This window comes from Phascolarctos cinereus, unplaced genomic scaffold (assembly GCF_003287225.1).
Source record: "Phascolarctos cinereus isolate Bilbo 61053 unplaced genomic scaffold, phaCin_HiC Scaffold_4;HRSCAF=312, whole genome shotgun sequence".
Taxonomy (NCBI): Eukaryota; Metazoa; Chordata; class Mammalia; order Diprotodontia; family Phascolarctidae; genus Phascolarctos; species Phascolarctos cinereus.
In genome coordinates, this window is record NW_027555847.1 from 528,335,354 (window position 1) to 528,362,762 (window position 27,409).

The 27,409-nt window shown below is 36.3% G+C and overlaps 1 protein-coding gene across 5 annotated transcripts in view; it reads right to left on the bottom strand.

Annotated features, from left to right (window-relative positions):
- Positions 1-27,409, bottom strand: part of TMX3 (thioredoxin related transmembrane protein 3) — a 93,663-nt gene that overhangs the window by 57,146 nt on the left and 9,108 nt on the right. For 4 of the 5 annotated variants that reach the window (XR_013486248.1, XR_013486247.1, XM_020985619.2 and 1 more), the window contains exons 4-6: positions 26,175-26,298; positions 10,439-10,484; positions 2,976-3,056 (exon numbers count right to left, since the gene is read on the bottom strand). Coding sequence is in view for 3 of the 5 variants with exons in the window: in XM_020985619.2 (XP_020841278.1) it covers positions 2,976-3,056; positions 10,439-10,484; positions 26,175-26,298 (251 nt within the window). In the remaining 2 variants the exon portion in view is untranslated. Of the gene's footprint in view, positions 1-2,975; positions 3,057-10,438; positions 10,485-26,174; positions 26,299-26,772; positions 26,882-27,409 lie in introns of all 5 variants that reach the window. The other variant, XM_020985620.2, reaches the window with a different exon arrangement.

Below are 27,409 nucleotides of genomic sequence, written 5' to 3' on the forward strand. Positions count from 1 at the left end.
TATTCAATAAACTCTAGTGGCTCCCTATGACCTCCAGGATCAAAATTATCTAATAACAATAATGATAATAGGTATCAAATATAAAATCCTCTATATTGCTTTTAAAACCCTTCATATCCTTATCTTTCTTCCTATTCAGTCTTCTTACACCTTACTCACCTCCATATACGTGAGACCCAGTGACAGTGGCTCTTCTTTGCAGAAGACAATTCTTGTCCACAGGTATCTTCACTAGCAATCTTCTATGTCTGGAATTCTCTCTCTCCTCATCTACATCTCCTAGCTTCCTTAAAGTTTCAGCTAAAATCCTACCCTCTTCAAGAATTCTTTCCTGATCCCCATTAGTGCCAGTACCTTCCCTGCGTTGATTATCTCTAACTTGGTCTGTATGTATCTTAGCTGTACATTGTTGTTTACTTGTCGCCTTCTCCATTATACTGTCGGCTCATTGAGAATAGCAATCTTTTCTTGTTCCCACAGCTTGATATCACCTAAGAAGGTGAAATTTTTTTTTCTGAACTTCCTTCTGTGCTACAATTCTAAATATGCCTACATCTTACCACCTTGATTTTCTAGCGCAACCTAAATTCAACATGTCAAAAACAAAGTACATGTAGTGTTTTTCCCACTATAGTTGTCAGTCCTTCTGACTTCCATTTTTTTCCCCCACTGGTACCACCATTTGCTCTTGGATAACTTTGATTCTTCCCTTTCCTTTGCGCCTTTCGTGTCCAATCATTTATCAAATCCTGCCATTTCCACCTCTGTAAAATCTCTTGCTTCTGTCCCTCCTCACTACACCCATTGTCAACACTCTAACACAGGTCTTAATCATCACCTAACTATACTCTTATAATAGCTGATGTGTGGTTCTTCCCACTTCTTTTTCTTTTTTTTTCTATTCCCAATCCTTCAATTAATCACACTGCTAGACTAATCTTTATGCATTCTAAGAGAATATACGCTTGTCTGATAACAGAGTATTTCATTTCATATTTTTAGCTTCCTTGAGAAGCGTAACATATAGTTAGCACTTCATAGATAATTAACTGAATTGAACCTGTTAAGTTCAAATGTCTACTAAAAAATATTCAGGGGTTTCCTGCTACATATTAAAAAAAAAGGTTCTAATTCCTTTGACTAATATTCAAGGCCGTAAAAATCTGCAAAAACTCTCATTTTCCAGCCATCAGCAACTAGATGGCATAATACACAGAACATCAGACCTGGAGTCAAGAAGATCTGAGTTCAAATCCTTACAGAGTTACTGTGTGACCCTGGGTGAGTCACTTAAATTCTGGTTTGTTTGTTTTTTTTTTCAATTTTTTCATCTGCAAAATGGAGATGATAATAGTACTGACCTCCCAGGCTTGCTGGAAGGATAAATGAGATATTTGCAAAATGTTTTGCAAACTTTAAAGTGATATCTAACTGCTAGATATAATATTCCTTCCATACTCTTTGCTGCAACCAAAATGGAATACTGCGTACCTTGTGCTCTATCATTTGCCCTTCTGCATCCCTACTTCTTTCCCTTCTTTACATTTCAAATGCCTTTAAACATTTATAAAGTACTTAGCACAGTCCCTGGAACATAGTAGATGCTACATAAATGCTTATTCCCTTCTCTCCTTCCCTAAGGTCCATCTCTTCAGTGAAGTCTTACCTCATCCATCCTCTACCCCACTACTCCTGTACATCTAATATTAAATAATCTTTAATCCTCAACTTCACATAACACTTTACAACTCTCAAAATTAAGCATGCATTGTGGGTATTATAATTATGTCTTATATGTCCATTTACTGTACTATTAGCTCCATGAGCATAGGGACTGTATCTTATTTAAATTTTGAATGTCCCTCAGGACCTTCCACAGTGCTCTGCAAATAGCGGCTGCTCAGTATTTGATGAAATGTTGAATCAGCGAATAAGATCAAACTTTATGTATTGACTTTCACAATTAATGCTCAAATTTTGATCACTTTTGCTTTCTGAATAGTACTTTTATGAAATTCAACATTAACACATTTAATAAATGGCAATGATCGACTTACATACACGAGGTCTCACATTGCACATGCTTCAGTTGCAGCCATTCTGGATGCAATGAAAAAGAAAAAAATTCGGACCAACTTGAAAAGTTGATTTCAAGAGTCTCTGTGACCCTATCAATAAGTTAGCACCAAACAAACCTCAAAACTTCAAAATTCTGCAATAAGTTTTAAACTAATCTAAATGTCAGTAATGTTATGCCATTACTGTGCCCTATTATGGTCCTAACACACTTTTAATAAAGCATCTTAACATCTTGCATGAAAAATTTCATTTGAAAGAAACTACCTTAGCCACATTTCCAAAGGGTTACTGTGTTGGTTTTGTTTCAGCTTTTTTAGTGTCTAAGCAAAGAGAAATCGGTGTTTAAGGCTGTGGAATCAATGGTCTCTTTAAACAATGTAAGAATTAAATGTGGGGTACATTTTATTACATAATATGTTTTAAGTGAGAAATGATTAAATGAAATCTATCCACCTAACTTTTCTTGAAAATGTTAAGTAAATAAAAACTATAGTGACAAATGGGATAAGCTCATTAAAAATAAAGGTAGGATTACTAAGATAGCTTTTATCACTTTTTTATTTATTACGTTTTATGCTGAAGTATACAGTTGAAATTACAATGAAAGGTAATGCAATGATGACCATATATAATGACATTTTAAACATAATTTTTAAGAAATGTGTGAAAAACAAAGCTAATGACTTATGGACCCTTCCAAAATGGCATTTTTTCTGTAACTCATCTGTGTCTTACATCTCTGCTACATAAACTCATGTTTTTGAAAAAGAAATGTAAATTGTAATTATACAATTAAAACACAAAAATGTTTAAAGTAATCAATATCCTTAATAGTTTAATTCTCCACACTGGACCCTATTACATTAAATTATTTTCAAGGAAGAACAAATACTTACCCAGATACTCTATGAGCAAACTCAATGATATCATCTCTAGTTCTAGGCCCTCGGTAGTTATATGCCAAGTCATTTTTTAATCTTCAAAAGAAAAAGAAAAGATTGATTTGGGTTTCTGATTATTTCAATATTTGAATATGGTCTTCATCTGTTAATTAGAAATTGCTATTTGATTGTAGTTAAGAAAAGCCAGTTTCCGAAATACAAAGGTAATGTATTAGAAGTAACAGTTACAGGGGCATACATTAAATAGCAACTGAATTTAGAAGAACAGCTCAACCAAATTGCAAAGAAAAATACATTCCAAACAAATTAGTGTATAGGAATCTCATAAAAGATTTTTGCATACATAAAAGGGAAAAGTGTATGTGTGTATATAAATATATATCCGTACCTATATAGTCATTTATATATAAAATATATATCAATACAACTGTGTGTATACAAACATACATACGTGTGTGGATGTGTATACACACCCATGCGCATATTTATAAAAGGGAAAGAGGGAAAAGACAGTGTCATCTGCAAATCAAGTCCCCACTCTCCTGTCCATACATCTATCCTTTCTTTATGGCTTTCCTCACTGGACAGAGGGTAGTGTGTGCCACTAAGGCAGGTAAGACTAAGAATCATTCTGAGGTTAGGGGGAGGGAGTCCTTGCCTGTCCCTCCTTGTTGGGTTTGGGAGCAAGGGCACTTCCCACATGTATCCTAGGTTCTGTCTTCCTGCCAATAAGGCAGATCTAACTAAATACATATAGACATCTATGGAATATATGAAAGGAAGGAAAGGAGGAAGCAAGTAAAGAAGAAAGAAGTTTACAAATATACATTTACCTCTGCAGGTAGATAAAAATATACATATATAGATATATCTACATCTATTTCTATATCTACATATAGATATATATATGTACACACACAAACACATCTATACAAATGTATACGTACGTATTTTCCTATCTATACACAATCTCTATGAGGGATATATACACTAAATGATGATACCCTTGATGAAGGTATCATTAAACAACAAGTGGGCTTTCCCAAATCATATTCAACAAAGGACAAAATTTTTACCATCTCATAACTGACTAAAAGATGTAGAAAATATCAGATACCATTGTGATTACTTCTTTTTAATTACAAAAAAAAAAAGAAGCATTTGGCTTTACTCTTTTACAGTAAGTTGTCTCCCATCCATACAACAAGATCTTTCAAGATTTCATGGGAGACTTGACTTATCATGAGAAATACCCTCTGATAATAAATATCAGATAAAGCATAAAACAGGCAGATATATGCACCCCCAAAGTATTCAACACTGTGATGAAGGAGATTCAGCATAGATTCTAGGTGGATTGGGCGGGGATTAGCCTATAGATGGTGAGGTCATCTAGATGCTGTGGCCTGTGGATGACATCAACTGACTTCATCAAACCCTAAGACTTTGAAGGGACTTGAGGAACAGCTCTGTAATCAATCAATGAAGATTGCCTATTGCCCAAATTTCAGTATAAATCTGAATGGACACCCTGTAGAGCTTGTCTAATAATATGTATACCTGGTATAGATAATACAGATGATCAATGAACTGGGCCAAGAGTTGAAAAGTAGAGTAGACTAGATTGTTTTCGGGAAATTTCAAAGCACTTTGACTAAACCTAAGCTTCTCTTAAAAGCAAGGGCTCATCTATTCAATACACACATTTTACTCATGTTATATAGCAGTGAAACTGGAACACTATAGGCTTCTAAGAACTACAAATATGCGTCACACAGCCAGCAATGGAAAAGCACATAGTAGGTGTGAACAGGTTGCTCTATATAATCGATAAGTAACTCCAAAGAAGAATGTAATAGATGTTATCTAAGCATTGTACCACAAAAAGAGAAGACAGGTTAGTCACATGGGAAGAGCAAGAACAGATGGACATCTAGAGTACCCTCTACAGGCACCCTGGAGATGTTAGGTTATTCCCCTATGGGAATCTTTTGGGATCATGACTGAGAGGATAGGCTAGAACTGATTGCCTGTGTTCTGCATAACTGGAGAGAACTCCCAAACTGATGAGGTGACAGGTCATTTGAATGAGTATGTAAGTTATTTAAATGCACAATGACTATTTAAGTCAGAATATCTTAATCACTACCCAAAAGTCTCAAAGAAACAGAGAAAACAAGAAAAGCTATTTGATTTCACTAGTAGATTCAAGGGCAATAATGGATTTCCAGGATAAGCTGATCACCTTAAACCTCACCAGCTTTTCATACTCAACACCTTCTCAACTCCAACAGTAGCTCTCCCCTCTGATTGGAGAGCTAGAAAGTGGAAGACTAAATTCTTCCCAAAGGCAGTTTTAGACCCCATATGGGGTCCTGACCCACAGTTTAAGAAGTTGAAGGGGTCCCTAGTGGAAAAAGTTTTAAAAGCCCTGTATCTGGATAAGAGCTCAGGACCTAAAGTCAGGAATACCTGAGTTCAAATGTGGCCATGGACACTTATTTGCTGTGTGATCCTGGGCAAGTCATTTAACACTATTTATCTCAGTTTCCTCATCTGTAAAATGAGGTGCAGAAGGAAATGGCAAACCACTCCAGTATCTTTGTCAAGAAAACCCCAAATGACGTCATGAAGTTAGAAATGACTGAAACAACTGAACAACAAAGGAATCTTCCCAAAGCCTTCTATTATTGAGAGCTGGATCTGAAATTTTCAAGTAACTTTCTATTTTCTATCAGCAGCTTGGCTTGGTTTCAACTCTATGGAACATCATACTCCCTAGTGATCCTTCTCCCATCTCCAATTCCTTTTGTGTCTTCTCCCATTAGACTGTAAGCTCTTTGGGGGCTTTGTGTTCCCCAGGACTTAGCATAGTGCCTGGTACATAGTAGGCACTTAATAAATGCTTACTGAATGAAGTGAATTTCTCCAGATTCTTTCAGGAATCAGTAATGTCTCATTAATAAACATAAAACTCTCATGGGATACAAAACTCAGAGCAATCATTGAAGATCATAAAAAGCTTAATAATATAAGATGATTAATAGTGGTGACACTGAATAGAAAGGACAGTAAAAGTGATTACTTTCATATGAGGGCGTAGGAGATACAAGACATAATAAAACACAAAAACGACCAAAAATCAATCAAATGTAAATAACAAAATCACAAAATTTGAGACTTGGAAGGCACTTCAGTATGTTCCTCTAGGGCCATCTATTCCGACCTCTACATACATACACACACACACACACCCTCACCATAACATACCCAACCCATGTAGTTTCTGTTTAAAAGACCTTTAAGAAGGAAGAGACTCCCAAGTCTCAACAAAGCCCATTTTGCTTCTGAACAGATCTAATTGTTAAGAAATTTGTTTTTTGTTTTGTTTTTTTTATATATCAAGCCTATAGTGGTCTTCTTGCAGTTTCCAGCTACTGCTACTGGTTCTGACCTTTGGGTATAAATAACACAAGTCTCCTCTATGTGACAGACCTTAAAATACTTGTAAATAACTATCATTTCCCCTGATTCTTTTCTTCTACAGGCTAAACATGTCCAGTTCCTTCAAATGATCCTAATATGACTTAAACTCAAGGCGCTTCACCATCCTTTTTACCCTCTTCTGGAAACTATAGGTCAACAATATCCTTTATAAACCATGCATGCAGAATCAAATATAAAATTACAGATAAGATCTGTTAAGACAAGAGTACAACAGGATTATCATCTCCTATTCCTTAAAGTTATGCCTCCCAAGATCACATTAGCTTTTCTGGCTGCAAAATTACAATGCTGACTCACAATGAGCTTGCAGTCTGCTAAAATTGGCAGATCTTTTTCTAATGAACTGCCATTCATCCATGACTCTCCCAGTATATATTAGTGAAGCTTATTTTTTTGTACACAAGAATAAGATTTCATATTTATTCCTACTAAACTTCATCCAACTAAATTCAGTACAATCCTCTAGCTTCTTGTTGGATCCTGACTCTAATTCAATGTTACCTAGCCCGCCTAGCTTTATCTTCCTTGAAAATTGTTGATAAAATGCTGATAACAATGTGAAAAGGCACAGGGCTACTAGGCACAGATCCCAAGAAGTACAAGGCAGACAGAAGATAATCTTAGAGGGGAAGGAACATGCTTTGGGGGGAGGGGACGGAGAGATGATGCACGGGGAAGGAGAGGGGCACTGAAAAAGGCCTGCAAAAGGTAGGATTTGTGCCAGATCTTGAAAAAACCCAGGCAAAGGAAGGAGGAAGCAGTGAGGGGGGAGAGCATTCTGGACATCCAGTAAAAAAAAAAATCAAATATATGTTAAGTGGAGTGTCATGTGTGAGGGAAAATGTGCAGGCTACATCAGAGAGTACCGGATGGTGAGTAAAGCTTAAGAAGGCCAGAAAAGTAAACCTACTTGAGAAGAACTTTAGAAGGCAAACAGAAGATCTCATATAATAATGAGGCAACAGACAACAGAATTTAATGAGTTGGGGACATGAAGGGATTTAGAAAACCCATACTTTAGAAAAATCACTTTGTTATCTGAGGATGGACTGGTCTGGGGAGAGACAAGAAGAGCACACACAAGTTAGAATGCTACTTCTAAAGTCTAGATGAGAGGGGATGAAGGCCTGAACTAGAGTAGTGGTTATGTGAGGAGAGAAAGAGAAACACATACTTGAAAAGTTTTGACAGTAAATGGCAAGATTTGGCAATGGGCTGTATATATGATTTGACAGAGAGTGTGAATTCCAGGTTGTAAAACTGAGTGACTAGGATAATGATAATGATGATACATACACTAAATCATAAGAAAGCTGTTATGAGGGGAAGGTTTTTTGGGAAAACATAATAAGATCTGTTTTAGACATGTTAAATTTGAGATGCCTAGGGTCCAACAGTTTGAAATATCCAAAAGACATGAGTGGTAATTTAAGACTAGAACTCAGGAGAAAGAACTTGGCTGGATATAAAGATCTGGAAATCACCTACACACGAATGTTAACTGAACCTACCAGGGGAACTGATGAGATCAAGTAAGACAAAACAAAAAAAGAAAAAGGCCCAGAGCAGAATCTTACGAGAAATCCAAAGTTAGGAAGTATGACATAGATGAAGAACAAACAAAAGCAGTCAGATAGGTAGAAAGCAGTGTCAGGAAAACCTTAAGAGAGAACATTTAGAAGGAGAGGGTAATTATTAGTGTGGTGCTGCAGAGAGGTCAAGAAGGCTGAGGATTGAAGCCATTAAATTTGACAATTAAAAGATCATCGGTTACTTTAGAGAGCTCAGTTTCAGTTGAAGGGTAGAGTAAGAAACCAAACTATAGGTGGTTAAGAAGAAGAGGTCAAGAAGGCTGAGGATTGAAGCCATTAAATTAGACAATTAAAAGATCATCGGTTACTTTAGAGAGCTCAGTTTCAGTTGAAGGGTAGAGTAAGAAACCAAACTATAGGTGGTTAAGAAGAAGAGGTCAAGAAGGCTGAGGATTGAAGCCATTAAATTTGACAATTAAAAGATCATCGGTTACTTTAGAGAGCTCAGTTTCAGTTGAAGGGGAGAGTAAGAAACCAAACTATAGGTGGTTAAGAAAAGAGAGTAGAGGAAATAGAAGGTCCTATTAGAAAGTTTTCTCAAGGACTTTTGCCTAGAAGGGGAGAAAAGATATATAGGATGTGGGGGATGGTCAGATGAAGTTAGAGTTGTTTTTGTTTCTTTTTAATGATGGCTGAAACATGGGAATGTTTGTAGGCAGCAAGGAAGAAAACAGAAGATAAGGACAACAAAGAAGTGACAGCCTGGGAAAGAACTAAAGGATGAAGGAATGGAGGTCACAGTGAGAGATTCAAAGTATTTAAAGGGTAAGGAATTATATCATGACAAAAGGCTTACCAAATAAAGGAGTTTCATAGTTTGTGAACACAGAAGTAGGATACTTTGTGGATTTTGGCAAGATCAAGGACAGGGCCATTTCTGTTATATAGCTGAAGTGAAATGGAGGAGTAAATCAGGGGAACTGAGATAGACCGAGGAAGTGGGAAGTTAACAGTTTTGCATCCAGACATCCAACTAATTCTGAATCCCTCTTATTATATTACTGTTAAATCTCAACCTCTCACTTTTTATACACACACACACAAATACATCTTCTACAAAAGAATTATACGACATACTGTACAAAAAGCTTTTGTTAAAATACAAGTAAACTATATTTCTGCATCACTCCTCTCTTCTACTGGTTGTTTAGTAATCCTGTCAAGAAGAAAATTAAATTAGATTCATCAACACCAGTTCATGCCACACTATCATGACTTCACTTTATAGATGTTTGCCAACCACCTTTTAAAAAATGTGTCCTATGATGCTCCAAGAAATTACAGCCAAACTTACTGATTTATAGTTTGCAGATTATTCTCTTCCCTTTTCAAAATTATTGCAATGAAAACTGCTAAATCAATTAAAATGAAATTGCTTTATTGTATACTGTCCTTCTTTAAGCAATAAAATAAATTTACAGCAAACAAGTCTAAGAAAGAGATTTTAAAAAATGATTTAATTAACTCTCTATAGGTCCCAGAGGATATGTTTCAGTTCTGATAGCCTACACTAAGCTTGATCAACAAATACAAAGTATTATATAACTCACATTTTGATTAATCCAGATGATCTTTAACAGTTTTTATTTAAATACAAAATTCCAAAGTTAAGTCAAGATAGTATTTCCTTTAAGCATTTAATTTTCAATCATCATCATAATAGTTAATATTTACCATTTTATATTCTACAAATCACTTCTCATGTATTATCTCAAGTAGTCCTTACAACAATGCTAAGAGGCAGGTAGTTAAATCACTATTATCCCTACTTTATAGATAAGAAACTGAGGTACTTCAAAGTTAAGTGACTTTGACATAGGACACATAAATAATAAGTAGGAAAGTCAGGACTGAAACACAAGTATTCTTATTCCAGGTACAGTGTTCTTTTCACTAAACCACAGGCCCTGGTTTGTAATTAAGAAATTTATTCATTTCTTTCTTTCTTTTTTTTTTTTGAGTTTCATGATAATATACCCTGTTGTGCCAAGCTGGATCTAAAAATATAATGCACAGAAACATAAGACTCAGAGAAATGAACATGGGCTCAAATCTTGGCTCCGATGATATTTAGCTCTGTGACAGGCAAATTCCATAAATCTCTTTAATCCTCAGCACAATAATCTGTAAAATATGAGCGATACTACTTTCATTATCTAATTCTCAAAAATGTTGTCAAGACAGTTCTCTGTAAATCATAACACGCTATTAGTATTGGTTATACTTTAAAAACAGTTGCTGAATAAAAGTCCCTCTGTCTCAAGATCTACTAAGAAACACACTCTCCAAGGTAAAGTATTAGAGTAAGCAGAGTAATAAAAATGCACATTTAACAACCACATTTGACTCTCAACTTACAGCTTAATAGTTGGATATCCTCTAACTCCAAACTCTGAAGCAATGCCTGGAAAATTAAAAGAACAACACATAAATTTAATCTTCTTCATATACCAATCCTCCATTAAAGTCCTAATCCAAAAGCCTCATCAAGGCACAGACGTGATGCTATTTTAAAAAACTATGACAGCACTTACAACTCTGAATCATTATAGGAAGAGAGAATACCCCTGATCTTTAAAGTTCTGAAGTAGTTTGAGTGTTTCTTGAGAGCAGGGAACTGATAAAAGCTAGGACTAGCCCCATTTCCACTTCTGAGTACTTGAAGTTACACAAGAAATTCCACTCTCATCTGCTTTAGCCTTTTTTTAATTTTGGTATTCTCAGTGCTTAGCACAGTGCCTGATATATACTAATAACCTGATAAATGTTTATTAACTAATAAGTAGGCAACAAATGAGTAAATGGGAATCATATGTCAATTTTTAAATTACTTTATACTTGTATTCATGAATTTTAAAATGTTAAAGGAAAATGAGTCACACTGATATAAACAAACAAAAAAAATTACATATTTTATACTTACCTAAGAATTTGTAATTTTATTTGTATGGGTATTCCTTCCCTTAACACAAATCACAATTCCATAGTTGACAGTCTTTGGGACTTACTGATATCTTAACTGTCAAATCTAACAACTTTTTATCAATCCTCATTCTTTTTGACCTCTCCATATTTGAAACTGTAGATCCCCCTCTTGTCCTTAATACTTCATTCTCTCTAGATTTCTGTGTCACTGCTCTGTATTGGTTCTCCTCCTTGATATTGTTTCTCAGTCCCCTTTGCTGGACCTTTACACGGGTCATACCTGCTAATAACGGGCATCCTCTCCAGGTTCTGTCTTGGTCCCTCTTCTATTATTTCACTCTCATAACTATACAGGAGTCCAACTTATTAGCTCTCAACACCTTGCAATGGTCCAACTACCAGCTCTATGCAGAAGATTCTCTTATCTGTATGTCCAGATTCTCAAATCTATATGTCCTAACCTCACCCCTGACCTAGTCTAGTCTTGCTTCTCCAAGCGGATATCCCATAGACATCTTAAACTCAAGGTGTCCAAAACTGTACTCATTATTGTTTCCCCCACCCTGCAAAGTATCCTCTCATCTTAATTACTCGACACCAGTCTTCACTAGTGTGAAGATGGCTATAGACAACTTTTTCTATGAGAAGAGGAAGAGAGAAATAAGATAGTGTGAGAAGATGGTAAGATTCACTCAGTCACTCAGGCTTGCAACCCAAAGGTCAACCTCAATACTTCACTCTTAAATCTCTACATCCAATCTGTTGTCAAGTCTCATCATTTTTACCTTCATAATATCTCTTCTCTAACACCACCACAGTGCAAACCCTCATCACTTCACATCTGGACTACTGAAACACCCTTTTGGTTGGCCTCCCTGCCTCAAGCTTCTCCCTCCTCCAGTCCATCCTCCACTCAGCTGTCAAATTAACTGTCTTAAGTAATAATTTTTTGTAATGCTTCTATAATAAAGATTAATTAAAACTATTTACCTCCATTTCCTGAGAAAATTCTAATACCTCTCCAAATTCAGAGAATAGGAAGAAAAAAGCAATGTGGAAGACTATGTAATTCAGAGTACTTTACAACTAAAGGTTCACTAGACTATGGGAATCTGACAGTACTTATTTTTGACCAAAACAGTGGTGATGGTTTGGAAATAGACTTGGGTCAAACAAGGTATCAGAGACCACTTTGATCACTTTGAATTATCTTATACCACTTCATTATTATAGGACCAACCTTGAGCTCAGTCAGAAGCCCTCCCTCATCTCCTTAGCAATAAGGCTCTGCCAGCACACTCAAGGGCACAACACAGGCTTACAATAAACCCCCACCCCACATCCCAGTCTCCCCACCCCTGTTCTCTTTCCAGTCTCTTGAAGACCCAGGCTCCAGGCTAAGGAATGCCACCAGGCAGCCAGAGACCCTCAAGAGCAAAAGCCTGCCTGAGGCTACAACCCTATGGCAACAATAACGTAAAGCTCCAAATTGCTGGTATTGGGCCAAAGAATTAAAGAATACAGGGAGAGGGATAGGAGAACAGGATAGAAACACTTTGGCGGGAAGGGAGGGTGGAGAAGGTAGAGTATGCAGCACTCCACCAAGCCTGAGGAAAACAGCACAGCAACCAGTGGGGCCAGTCTTGAGCACCTGAAAGTTATTTGGGAGCAGAGACCTAAGCCAGTGAAACATGAACTGCCCAGCAGAAGAAAAGACTTAAAGTGATTTGAGACCTAGCCCCCAAGGAAACCACATCCAAAGGACGAGAGTCAGAAAGTGAGCAACAGGAGAAAATATGAAGTGAGGAGGGTAAGAAGTAATTTAAATTACCCAAGATTTCAGGAAGAAGAAAACTCAAAAGACCTTAAAAATAAGCAGATAAATGAATAAGAAAAACACTAACAACAGAAGGAACTATGGGCTTCAAATCTAGTAAACAAATTCAGTCATCCATGAATAAACATTGCAAAACAAAGGAAAACTATCCAACACTTGATGAGACACAGGACCCTGGAGAATTTGAGGAGAAAAGAGCATCACAAAACACTGTCCCTCAGTGATTCAAAAGAGAAAGGAGAATTATAAGAGCAGAATTTATGAGCTGCAAAGCAAAAATAATTATAGAAAAAATTAGAATCTGCAATGGCAAGCCTCACTAAAGAAAGAAAGAACAATATATTGGGAATGCAAAACACTTGCATTGTGAAGGATAATCTAGAAAGGAAACAAACAAAAAACAATAACATTAAAAGAAAATGTGCTCATTATGCAAGCAAAACATACTGAACTTGAAGAAAAGATATGTAGAGACAACCCTAAGGATCATAATTCTCCCAGGAAAACATGACAGGTCAAAATTAAAAAACAAAAACAAAAAGCAAAACAAAAAAAGTCATAAAGGAAGAAATAATAAAAGAGAATTGCCCTGAACTTCTGAATACAGAAAATGAAATTCCAATTGAAAGAATTCATAGTGCTTCCAGAAAAAGCAAAACAAAACAACTATAACAAAAAACTCAAGGCTGTAAGCCTGAGACATATAGGGGGTTAAATTTAATAATTCAATTCAGAAACAAGTTCTACAAGTCATTGAGAGGAAAATCTTCAAATATAAAGGAAAGAACATTTCAATAACACAAGACTATCTGTGCTGTGCTGATTAGAAATTTTAAGAGAAAATGGAACAATGTGCTCTGAAGAACAATGGAACTCAAGATGCAGCCCAAGGTGACCTACCCTTCAAATCTGAGCTTAACTATACATGAAAAAAGATGAACATTCAATAATGAAGATGATTTTGAAATAGTTTTAGACAAAAAACAAAACTGAAGAGATTATTTGCTTCTCAAACATCTCAGATGACTGAAATGCATGAAGAGTGAATAAATGCAGTAGGCAAAGACAGCAACAGCAACAGACTGATAACAGACCAGTAAAAGAAATATTTCTAAATGTATACAAGGATATATGGGGGCGGGGGGAGAGACAGGGACTAAGAGGTAGACAAGTGGCACTATAGAAGAACCTAGAAAAGAAATGTAGATAATAAGGCCTATTTACAACAGAGAATGGGATCAAGGGTAAATATAAAAGGTTGGCCTTAGTAAAGAGAAGGGCCATTTCTTCACTGGAGAAGGCAGTGGGAGAAGATGTATGAGAAGTGAAAAAAGCAGGGGGCATCAGTTATTCACCTTAATTTTATTAGTGAAGTATGAATCAAGTTCCTTTTGTGGTGATATGATACACAGCTGTTGTGAGGAGAGGGACAGCAAATCAATCAGAGAGAAGTAGAATGACTGCCTTGTCTTGCTGTAGCGAAGGCCTAGTTGAGATTACATTAACATAAATTTGTAGTGGGCCCAATCATCATTTTCATTTTGTTATTGGTTTTTTAGCTCTACCTAGCTGCACTTGAAGAGAAGAGGAAATGAAGGGTGACAGTAACCCAAGAGTAAAGCTTCACAAAACATAACTGGGAGGAAAAGACAAATACAAGGGATTCAAAAATAAAGGGTAACCTAAAGTTCATTTCTGAACAGTAATAAGGACCTACTAGGACTCACCCAAGATATTCTCACAGTGTCCCATGCTGAAGGCAAACCCCAAAGCCATCTAACATCAATGAGGTTAACATAAAGGATACTTAGCCTTCAAAAAGTACTTGAACATTACACTCATTTGGTTTTATAGCAGTATTCTTCAGGCTGCAGTCTTGGGATCCCAGCATCCTTTTCTGGAGTCACTCAAGAACAGTGAAGTTCAAGAACAGCACACTCATACAGCTGACTAGAGTAACAAGCTTCTTTACTCCAGTGTTAGCTACACACTGTAGTAACAGTATCAGTAGTGACAGTTAACATTTTATATCATACTTTAAGGTGCACAAAGCACTTTACATCTATGATCTCCTTTGATCCTCACAACAACCCTGCTAGGTAGGGGCTATAAGAAAGGACTTAGGTGTTGCCCTAATCAGGGAGGAGAAAAAACTCCAGCCTAAATGCAAATATGATCAACCACCAACTGCAGTCTGCAAGACTGATTCCCAGTGTGATGACTGAAGGTGACTGGAGTATACAAAAAAAGACAAGATAGCAAAAGACAAAGAAGCAAAGAAGGAAGAAAATAATTATGAACGGAAAAATGGTGGATGAATGGTGGAGGATGGATCTAGAAAAGTGTCCCAGCTGGAGACTATAGACTAAACTATGCCAGCAACTGCCTTTCAGACTTCTTAAACTAATTGTCCAGTACATATCTTAAATTCAACGTGTCTAAGACTAAACTTAGTATCTTTCCCCTTAGATCCTTCCCCCTTCCAAACTTTCCTATTACTGTGGAGGGCAGCACTAGTCCACCAGGCTCAATGTCATCCTTGCTTCCTCACTATTTTTCACCCACCAAATCTAATCTGTTGCCAAGGTCTGTTGATTTCACTATTGCAACATCTCTCCAATATATCTTCTTCTTTTCTCTAATACAACTACCACCCTGGCACAGGCCCTCATAACCTCTCACCTGGACTATTTCAATTACCTGATAGTTTGTCTGACAGCCACAAATCTCTTCCCACTTCAGTTTATTCTCCATTTAGCTCCCAAAATGATTTTCCTAAAAGCATAGGTCCAGCTATGTTTCCCCCATACTAAATAATCTCCAATGGTTCCCTATTACCTCCAAGATCAAATACAAAATCTTCTGTTTGATGTTCAAAGTCCATCAGAACCCACCTCCACTTCCACTTTTCTAGTCTTCTTACCCTTCATGGACTACACACACCCTTCTATTCAGTGACATTAAACTCCTTGCTGTTCCATGAATAAGACACTGTGGGCATTTTTTTCTGGCTGTCTCCCACACCAGGAATGCTCTCTTCCCTCCTCATCTCCACCTCCTGGCTTCCTTCAAGTCTCAACTAAAATCCCATCTCTGCCAGAAGCTTTCACAAGCCTTCTGATAGCACAAACTCTTTTGTCTTTCTTTGTATCCTATACCTGGAAGACAGCGGCACTTAATAAATTCTTGCTTACTAACTGAAATAAACACAACCTTTACAAATTAAAACATAATGAAAACAGTAACTAACAACACTAGAAATACAAGCAACAAACTCGGACATTACAAGAAAGTAAGCTCCTTGAAAGTAGGGATTGTTCCATTCTTTGTACTATATTCTCAGAACCTAGCAACACCAGGCACACAGTATAGGCTTAACATATGTTGAAAGAGCCATTCTATAACAGATAAGTGGTGCAAGGATACAAATGGATAGTTCTCAAAAGAAGAAAAACATTATTAAAAATCATAGGAAAAAATGCTCCAAATCAATAAGAGAAATGCAAATTAAAACAACTCTGGGGACAGGTAGGCAGTGCAGTGGATAGAGCACCAGCCTTGGAGTCAGGAGATTCCAAGTTCAAATGAGGCCTCCTAGACAATCACTAGCTTTGTGATACTGAGCAAGTCACTTAACCCCTTGACACCTCCACCCCTACCCCGATCCCCAGAAAAAAGACAACTGAGGTTTTTTCTCACACACAACAGACTTACAAAGCTGATGGGGGAAAAAAAAAAGCAAAGCTAACAATTCCTGGAGAGGATAGGCATACTAATTCACTGTTGGTGAGGGTATGAATTGGTTTATCATTATAAAAAGTAATTTGGAACTATATCCATAAAAGTTACTATAAAGTGGTGGAACTAATATGCTATCCTACTGCAGGAATATCCTAACCCTCTCCCTATGCAAGTTAGGCAAAGGTACTGAACCATTCCTGAGATTTAATTGGCTCAGGAGACTAAATGTTAATGCTGCTGACATCACTTCCTGGTTACCTGAGTATAAAGCAGCCAAGCAAAGTTCTTGGGCAACTCAGGAAAAGGTAGCTTTGATCAGCTGAAGCAACTTGGAATGTCATCAATACATATATTTTTCTTAATATTCTTAGGTTCCCATTGCTAAGTAAAGCACCTGCTGTTGACTTCCAAATGACCTATGAGTATCTAATATTAAGCTAAACCACAATGGGACTAACCCAAGTCAGGCCCAACCTAGAACACTATGCATACCCTTTGACCCAGTGATACCAGACATCATTCTAGGAACATGCCCCAAAGAGATAAAAGAAAATGTGGTACATGAAATATTAACATAAAGTGACAAAAGGGAACGATTCAGAGGAAGCTGAAAAAAATTGTATCAACTGATGCAAAGTGGGCTGAGAAAAACAATAACAATTTCTACAATGACTGCAACACTGTAAGGAAAAACAAATTTGAAATGCTTAAGAACTCTGAACAATGCAATCACCAACCAAGACTCTTATGGACCAATGATGAATAATGATCCCCATAGCTCTTGACAGAGAGAGGGATGGCAAAGAAATGCAAAATGACACGTACATTTTTGGACATGACCAATGTGCAGATTTTTTTCTGACTATGCTAATTTGTTGCATGACAGGTGTGGTTGTTGTCACTGTTGTTGTTGTTGTTTTGTAGTGGAGAGCGTGAAGAAGTCAGAAGAATGGGACTAAATGATAATAATGATCCCTTTCTTCCCCCTCAAAAAAGGAAGAAAGAAAAGAGCATCAATGAAACACTTAAAATTCCTAGAAGGAGGCAGAACAAAACAGACAAGTGAGATCTCTTTGGAACTACTATGTTGAAATGAGTATACACTTTTTAAAAAACTGTTTTAGAGAATTAAAGTGTTCATCAGAAGAAACACTGTATCTTTGAAATCATACATTAACAAAATTTTTAAAGATAAATTAATGAATTGAATATACAATTTTAAAATAAGAAAAATCAATAAATGAACCTAAAATGAACACAGAAGAAATTCCGATAATTAAGGAGATATAAAATGGAAAACAAGACAATAGAAATGATAAGCAAAACTACGAGTTGGTTTTTATTTTGGTAAGACTAACAAATATTATTTTTAAATCAAATATATTTCAATTAACAAAAATCTATTTTTTTCTTTACTTCACCCACTCCATGGGGGGAAAGGGTGCAACCCTCATAACAAATATGCATGGGTGAGCAAAATAAATTCTCATATTGGCCATGGCCAAAAAAAGTCTCATTCTGTATCCTGAATTCACCACCTTTCTGTCGAGAGATAAGAAGTAAGCTTCATCTCTTAGAATCTTCCTTTGGAGGTCCCTTTGGAATCATAGTTGTCATTTTGTTGATCAGGATTCTTTAGTCTTTTAAAGTTTTTTACCTTTACAGTGCTGTTATTATATTCTCTTTATTCTGCTCACTTTACATGTGTCAGTTCATACAAGTCTTCTCAGGTTTCTGTGTGTGTGTGTGTGTGTGTGTGCACGCGCGTGTGTTTGTGTGTGTGTATACATAGACAGAGAGAGAGAGAGAGAGAGAGAGAGAGAGAGAGAGAGAGAGAGAGACAGAGAGAGACAGAGAGAGACAGAGAGAGACAGAGAGAGACAGAGAGAGACAGAGAGAGAGAGAGAGATGGAGTGACACATACAGAGAGAGACAGAGATGTAAATCGTTCTTTTCTTCCTTCTTTGATCTCTTTGGGGTATAGGTTTAGAAATGTCATGAACCACTTCATAACTTTTTGAACATGGTTCCAAATTGCTTTCCAGAATGGCTGAAGCAATGTCCAGCTCCATCAGGAGTGCATTAATGTACCTGTTTTCCCACATCCCTCCAACATTAAAGACTAATATGATAAGGCTCTAGCTTACTTGAAAAAAAAAACCGAAAATTACCAAAAAATATAAACGAATAAGATAAATTCATAACGAAGAAATATTTTTATAATTACCAGAACTAAATATACATAACTCTGTGATAACAAAACAAAGACATTAAAGAAAATGGATTTTTACCCACTGAAACATAAAAGTCAAATTAATAGAATGTGAACTAGTAACATGAAATGACCCAAACTTGAAAGCTGAAAATGAACACATTATAAAGGAATTATCAATGGGGGGAAAATACCCTTTTGTATAGTTTTTCAGTTGAAAAAATAATAGCTAAGCTAAACAAATTGTTCTCAACAACTAAAAAAGAACTTTACAAACTCTTTTCATGAAATAAAAATATCCCTAAAACCTAAAATTACAGAAAAAGTAGAGAAAGAATTATAGACTAATATCGCTAACGAAATATTGAGGCAGAAAATTTAAATAAAAAGTCTACAGCAATTATACTTAAAAAATTCATTACTATGAGTACATTAGATGTATACCAAGGACATAAAGGAAGACAGGATGGGTACAATGGAAAGATCACGAGTTCCGGAACCTATGACATACTGGTAGGATTTGTGATCTTAGGCAAGTCACTCTACCTCCTTGGACCTACCTAAGCTTCCTCAATTGTATGACGATGATTTTGGACTATTTGTCCTCTGAGGTCTCTTCCAGCAATAGATCTATTACCCTACTTCTTTCACACCACACACACAGTGTAAAAGGGAAAGAATTTTAGTGCTACAACATGCAAGGCAGGTGTCAAACACCGGAAATGGGGGGGGGCAAAACAACCCTTATTCTCCAGTAGTTCACATTTTTAGTAGAAGGAGACCACATATATCAGAGGTTTAGGCTGTAAGTCAGATGGAAAGGTACAGCATCTTCTTTAATGTTGTTCCCATTGATAAAATCATATTGATTTCTAATAGCCATATTATGGGATGACTGACTGACTTTGATAGACTTGGCTCTTCACAGCAATGCAAGAATCTAAGAAACTCCAAAAGATTCATCATGGAAATTGCTGTCCACACCCAGAGAAAGAAATATGGAGTCTGAATGCAGATGGAAGCATACTATTTGCTCTATTTTTTCCTTTGCTGTTTGTTTTACTGCTTCATTCTCATGGTTCCTCCCATTAGTTCTAATTATTCTTTACATCATGACTAATGGGAAAATGTGCTTAACATCAATGTATATATGTAGAGCCTATCAGATATAAAACTCAAAATCTTATGTAAGTGAATGCTGAAAACTAAAATTAAATAATAAAATTATATTGATTTCTAAATTTGAACAATTTGAAAATGCCAAGGACTTTGGTGACAAAATCCTTTTTCCAAGTCTTCAGTTGCTGTGACTCTGAGGAAGTGAGGGTGAGGAGGTACCCAGATGATGGCTACAAGGCCAGGAGTACAGTTGGTGCTCTTGGGAAGGGAGGGGAGAAGTGTACTGCTATTCTGGCGGCTCTTGGGGCTTACCTGATAATCAAAGATAGTTGGCCAGCAACTGATGGTAGGTTCTTTGGTAAGAATTGGGGGCCCCTTCTCCACTAAGATTTCTCTCTCAGATGAAAGGGGTGAATTCAGGGTTGAAAGTGCAACAGGTGGTCTAGGGCAACGTTTCTTAAACTGTGGGGTCGTGATCCATAGTTAAAGAAGTGCTGAAGGGGTCGAAATTGGAAAAAGTTTAAGAAGCCCTGGTCTAAAGGACACTCCATGTCCTGGAGTTCTTGGGGTTTAAGTCCTAGGCCTGTCTCCACTGGAGTCCAAGGGAAGATGGCAGTTGAAATAGTCTGACCTCCCTGACACAATGCCCCCATTTGTCTCTCCCTCAGGATGACTTGTTATTTTAACTAGGATGGCTTGCCTGTCCTACAGGTAGTGGTAACTGTTGGTGAGAATGTAAGCTTCTTCTCCACAGGTTTTGCCTCCCTGGATACTGGATGTAGGGGCTAGGCTTAAAGTACTGCCTGTGTTCTGGGAAGCACTGCAATTTCCAAGCCTCTTAGGACTTACTTGCTCAACAGTGACAATTGCTATGGGGATGTAAGGGCCTTTTTCCAGTACTATTGGTTCCCCTTATTGACAGCTCTGTGTGTGTTTTTGTGTGTGTGTGTGTGTAAATAAAATACAAGGTCATTTAAGGAGAGAAATCACTAATGATTGAGAAGATCAGGAAAGACTTTATGCAGAAGGCAGGGCTTGAGCTTAGTCTTGAAAGAAGTAAGGAACTCTAGGAGATAGAGGTCAGTCAGTCAGTCAGTCAACAAGCATTCATTAAGTATTTACTACATGGCAGGCACTGTGCTAAGTGCTAGAGATACAAAAGAAAGGTAAAAGATAATCCACACTCTCAGTAAGCTCACAACCTAACGGGGGAGACATGTCAAATTAAGATATAGATGTATATATAGATACATATACACACACAAGCTAAACTGGAGATAAACAACAAATGAAAGGCCCTGGTATTAATGAAGATCAAGAAAGAGACTTGGAAAAGGTGAGATTTTCGCTACGACTTCAAGGAAGCCTGGAGATGAAGATGAGGGGGGAGAGAGTACCAGGCATGGCAACAGCCAGTGAAAATAGCCAGAATCTAGAGATGGAGTTTCCTGTGCAAGGAACTGAAAAGAAGCCAGTGTCACTAGATCTCAGCGTGTGTGGGAGTGAGGTGCAAGAAGATTGGAAAGATTCGAGGTAGCCTGTTTATGAAGGGCTTTAAATACCAGACAGAGGATTTTATATTTTATCTTGAAGGCAACTGGGAGCCACTGGAGTTTACTGAATGAGGGAGGGTGGGGAAGAAGGGTGAATAACATGGACAGACCTGTGCTTTAGGAAGAACAATCTGACATCTGACTGCAGGATGGTCTGGAGCAGCGAGAGGCTGGAGGCAGGGAGACCAACAGGCTATTTTGATAGTCCAGATACAAGGTAATAAGGCCCTGTAAGATGGTGGCAGTACTAATGGAGACAAGCTGGCTTATATGAGAGATATTATGAAAGTAAAATTGGCAAGACTTGGCAACAGATTGGATTCAGCTCCCAGTAAACACAAAGCTCAGATAGCCGTGGACGAGTCACAGCAGTAGGCAGATCCAAACCAGTGCTGAGGCAGTCCAACATTCAGGCAGCCCACTATCTTCAAGGGTCATAGAGAGAGTTAAATAAAACAGAGGCCTGCACTAATGTAATCTTCTTTTGATCTTCTTAAGAGAATTTTTTTAAAAAGGGGGGAGTACAAAGAGAATTTACTATGGAAGAAAAAGGGGAGGGAACTTAATGTCTCACATAGTAGGGTTAAATAAGAGGAACAATATACAAACACAGAGGAAGGGTGGAAGAATGGGAATCACATGAAACTCACTTACATATGAACAGCACAAAAAACATTTAGACACAGTTTGGCATAGAAATATATTAAACGCTAAACATCTAGACACAGTTTGGCATAGAAATACATTAAACTCTTCAGAGAAAGAGTGACAAGAAAAAGGGATAAGTGGGTTAAGAAAGAGGGTAAATTACATAATGGAGGAACTAGTCATAAATAAAACAGGTCAAATTATATATAGTTCAACATTGTTAAGCACTATCCTTTTTCACCACATTTTTTTGGAAAGGAGATGAGACAAAGAGAGGAAAAAGTACAAAAAAGACACATCATGGAGGGAAATACATAACTAATAACGATAAATCAACTAGGTGGAGTAAAGAATAGAGAACCAGACTTGGACACAGGAAAACAAGCTCAAATACTGTCTCAAAGAATTACCACTTGTATGATCTTGAGCAAGTAAAATAAACTCTCTAAGCCTGTTTCTTCAACTGTATAATCAGGACAAAAACTGCATTCTACCACAAGGCTGCTGCAAGTATCAAATGAGGTAATGTATATGAAATATTTTGCAAACCTTAAAGTGCTTTATTAATGCTACTATGATTATGATAGCTATAAGAGTGAAAGGGATAAGGTTGTCAATAAAAGGGACAAGGACAGCAGAATGGATTAGAAAGTAGAATCCAACAATACATTGTTACAGGAAACATACCTGAAACAAAAACTCACGTACCTAAAATAAGAAGCTGGAACATAATCTATTATAACTCAGGTGAACTCAAAAAAGCAGGAATAGTAATCAGGATCTCAGACAAGGTAACAGTTAAGACACACACAACTCAAAAGAGATATACAGATAAATTATATTATCCTTAAAACAATCAATCAAGATTAATACTAAATATTTAGGCACCAAAAGACATATCATCTAAATAGTTAAAAGATAAATGAATACAGCAGAAAATAAACAACAAATTATAATAATGGAAGAATTTCAATGTATCCCCCTTTCATACCTAGAAAAATCTGACAAGATAAACGAGAAAGAAGTATAACAAAACTAATATTTTTAGAAAATTTTAATATGTTACATCACTGGAGATTACTGAATGGGAACATAAAGAGGCATATGTGTTTCTCGATTGGGTATGCCACATTTGCAAAAATTGACCACATATGAGATAAGGATTCACTTCACAAAAAATCCTGGAAAATGAAAGTAGTCTGACAAATTAGGTATGGTCTAAGGCCTTACACCATATACCACAAGAAGATCCAAACGTATATCTGACTTAGATGTAAAAGGTGACATCATAAACAAATCAGAGGAGAAAGAAAGAAATGAACTCCTGGATTTATGGATAGGGGAAGAGTTCATTACTAAACAAAGGATACAGAAGATCAGAAATGTAAAATAGATAATTTTAATGACATAAAAGTTTCTGCACAAACAATGCAGCTCAAATTAGAAGGGAAATGATTAAATGAGGAAACTTTTTTACACCAAATTTCTCTGATATGGGTCTCATATCCAACATACATAAGGAATTGATTCAAATTTATAAAAACGAGACATTCTTCAAGACTGATAAATGGCCAAAGAATATTAATAGGCAGTTTTCAAAGGGAGAAATCCAACCAATTAACAGCCATATGGAAAGATGTTCCACATCACTCCAAACTAGAGAAATACAAATCAAAGCAACATATACATGGTTCTACCCCATAATCAACATATTGTCAAAGATGACAACTTTCAGAGGGGCTGAAGGAAAATAAACATACTACTGCAATACTGGTGGAGCTGTGAACATGTTAAGCCATTCTGGAAAGCAATTTGCAACTATGTTAAAAAAGTACTAAATTGTGAAAAGCCTCTGACCTAGTGATAACATTACTAAGCTTACAACACAAAGAAATCAAAAGAGGAGGAAAAGGACCAAAAATACAATAATATTTACAGTAGTTTTTTTTTAATAACAAAGAATTGGAAATTAAGATGGTGCCCATCAATAGGGGAATAGATGCAAAAATGTTGTGATATAAATATAATAGAATATTATTATATTATGAGAAATGAAGAAATAAACATTTTCAGAGAAAACTGGGAAGGCCTGAATGAACTGATACAGAGTAAAACTAGAAGAAACAAGAGAATAATTTACACCAATAACAACATTATAAATAAAAAAACAACTTTGAAAGACTTGAGAATTCTAATTAATTCACTGAGTGGCTATTATTCTAGAAGACTGATGAAGCATGCTATTCACCTCTTTCCAGAAAGATGATGGATGGAAGAGGGGGCAGAGAAAGAGGGATGGAGAAGAGAAGCAAGGCATCTTTTTTTTTTTAATGTAAATAAGAGAAAAGAAGGAAGGCTAAAGGAAACAAACAAGACAGCTTTGAAAGCTACAGGCTGAACTTATATACATAAAAAGAAAACCAAATTCTACTAACAGTTTCATGTACAATCCTCTTTTTTATGTTCTACTATATGTGATAATGCTCATTTGATTTAGTGTTTAAGTTCAGAATTAAAAATTAAAATATTAAAAAGGAGAAAAGCTAGGGCCCTTTCCAGTAAGATCACAAAAAAAGCAAGGATAACCATTATTACCACTATTATTTGACATAGTTCTAAAAAGGGTAACTATTTGTTATTATTCTGTCATTTCAGCCATATCTGATTCTTTGTGATCCCATATGGGGTTCTCTTGCCAAAGATGCTGAAGTGGTTTGCCATTTCCTTCTCTAGTTTATTTTACAGATGAGTAAACTGAGGCAAACAGGGTTAAATGACTTGCTCAGGGTTGAACAGTTAGTAGGAGTCTGAGGTCACATTTGAACTCAGGAAGATGAGTTTTCCTGACCCCAGATCCAGCATCGGCTAGCTGCCTAAAAGTAGCTATAGCCTTAAGATGAGTAAAAGAAATTCAAGGGAAAAGCACTGGCAAAAAGGAAACAAAATCAACATTTTATGAGGATGACACGATGGTCAAAATAAAGAATTTTAATTAAAATTCAATTAAGTAAAACAATAACATTCAAAATGTACAGAATAAAAACCAAATCCATAAAAACCATCACTATTTCTGTATATTAGCAACAAAACTCATCTGGAAAAGAAAGAGAAATTCCATTCAAAATAACAAGAGAACATTCAAAATACATACAAGTTTACCCACAGAACACACACATGAACTACATAAATATAACTACAAAACACTCTTTACAGAAGATAAAGGCAGAATAATTGAAGTATTAATTGCTCATAATTAGGATGTGCTAACATAATTTTTTAAATAACAATAATCTCTAAATTAATTTACTCATCCGGTACCATGAGAAACTACGAAAGTATAATTTTAGGTAGCCAAGAAAAAAATAACATCTATCTGGAAGGAAAAAAGGTCAAGAAACAAGGGAATAGTGCAATCAAAAGAGATACAGCAGCACAAGATCCCAAACTATAAAACAAATCAGAAATCATCGAAACTATTTGGTACTAAATCAAAAACAAGAGAATTCAATCAATGAAACAGATTAGGTATGTACCTGATGTTCATTTTATTTCTGTGCCTTTGCTCAGCTATCTTCCCTACCTGGAATACTTTCATTCCTCTCTTACTCATTTAAATCATTTTAAGAAATACACAGCTCAAATCTCAATTTCTCCATGAAACCTTCTTTGAGCTCTCCTGCTCTGAACTTCTACTCTACTTATAACTAAGATCTCAAGTTGAACATTTAACTGTTCTCAAATTGTTCCACAAGAACTTCTACCTCTTTAAGTTAAACTGCAAGCAGCCTGAGAATTGAAACTATGCCTTACCCTCTGTATCCCCGAAGTGTCTAACACAAGGTTCAACAAACAGTAGTTTAATAAGACAAACTGAATTGATTTAATGTAAAAATAATCTCAGAAATTACTAACATTTTAATTGTATAAGAAGATTCCAGGGTAAAGACAACAATACTGCTTAATCTGTCACCACTGTGAGATATTATTGCTGTGTATAAAGTACAACATCAATATTACTGATGATGAGCACATTAAAATATTTAGAGAAAGAAGGCTTACTAGTATAGGAAGTAGCATCCATCTTTCCAACTTTAACTGGAGACCGTAGCCTTTTCATTTCTAAACCAACTTCATTCCAAACTGGTTCCAATCTTCTGCAATGTGCACACCATGGCGCATAGAACTAGAATTAAGCAACACACTTTTTCAAAAAGTCAGTGATTGTAAATGTCAAATCAACGATGAGCAAAATAGTACATTGATTTTTAAAGGGCCTCTGAACTATCAAGAATTCCATTCTGACTAAATTACCTGTTAATAATTTGTATTCCATAAATGTTCAAAAATTATCATACCAGGTTCATTTAAAACACATATCTGTTTTTATACTGTAGTGCAGATGTCATTAATCCCAAGTGAATATGCTCATATTTTATATTCACTGGGGTCAAATTAATACAAAAAGAAAATAGATGATGATAATTACAGCTCTTTTCTTCAGGTTAGATTTTTCATTATATCCCCACACTGCTACGGGCTTCCCTGACTTTCCCCCCATATCCATAGGGGAACTTCCAGGGCTTCTGTTTTGGAACTGGAAAAAGCTGGCCTGTTTAAATAAATATCCATTGACCACCCAACCAGGTAGGGACCTGACCTTTTCTGCCACCAGCTGGCTGGGGTCTTGGCCAGGTCCACCTGTTGAAGAGCCATAATAAACTGTCCGTAGCCCTTCCATGCCATAAGATTTAAACTTATCCCCTGACCTGAAAGTGAGGAAAGGAAGGTAAGATAAAACTCAAATTAATTCAATTTTGCTCATCATTTATTTGCAGCTCTAACAAAATACTCAGTAAGAAAGAGACTAAACTGTTTGGTTATAAACAAGTGACAAAAGTTAGGTCTGGGCTCATTCATGGACTTTGCTGATTTATTCTAACCCTCTTTGCTAAGGTTTAGACAAATGGAGGCCTGGTTTAATAAGTAAATTATACTATAATCTCACTATCATACTTTTATTACAAAGTGGAGTTCAGTATAAGACAGACCTACCGTGGACCTCATCCAAGGAGGATTTGGCAGTGATGTATCAAAAGGGCCACATTATAAAATGGTTTTACCTAATAAACTGATACCCTGGCACTGACTCAGGTCAGCACTATTAGAAAAAATTCTCAGGTTATTCTACTTTATTAGCCTATACAATTACTGATTCAACACACTTAAGCGTTACTCAGATATAAAATTCAAAGTCCCCTATCATTTCTTTCAGGGAAGAAAAAAATGGCAGAAAG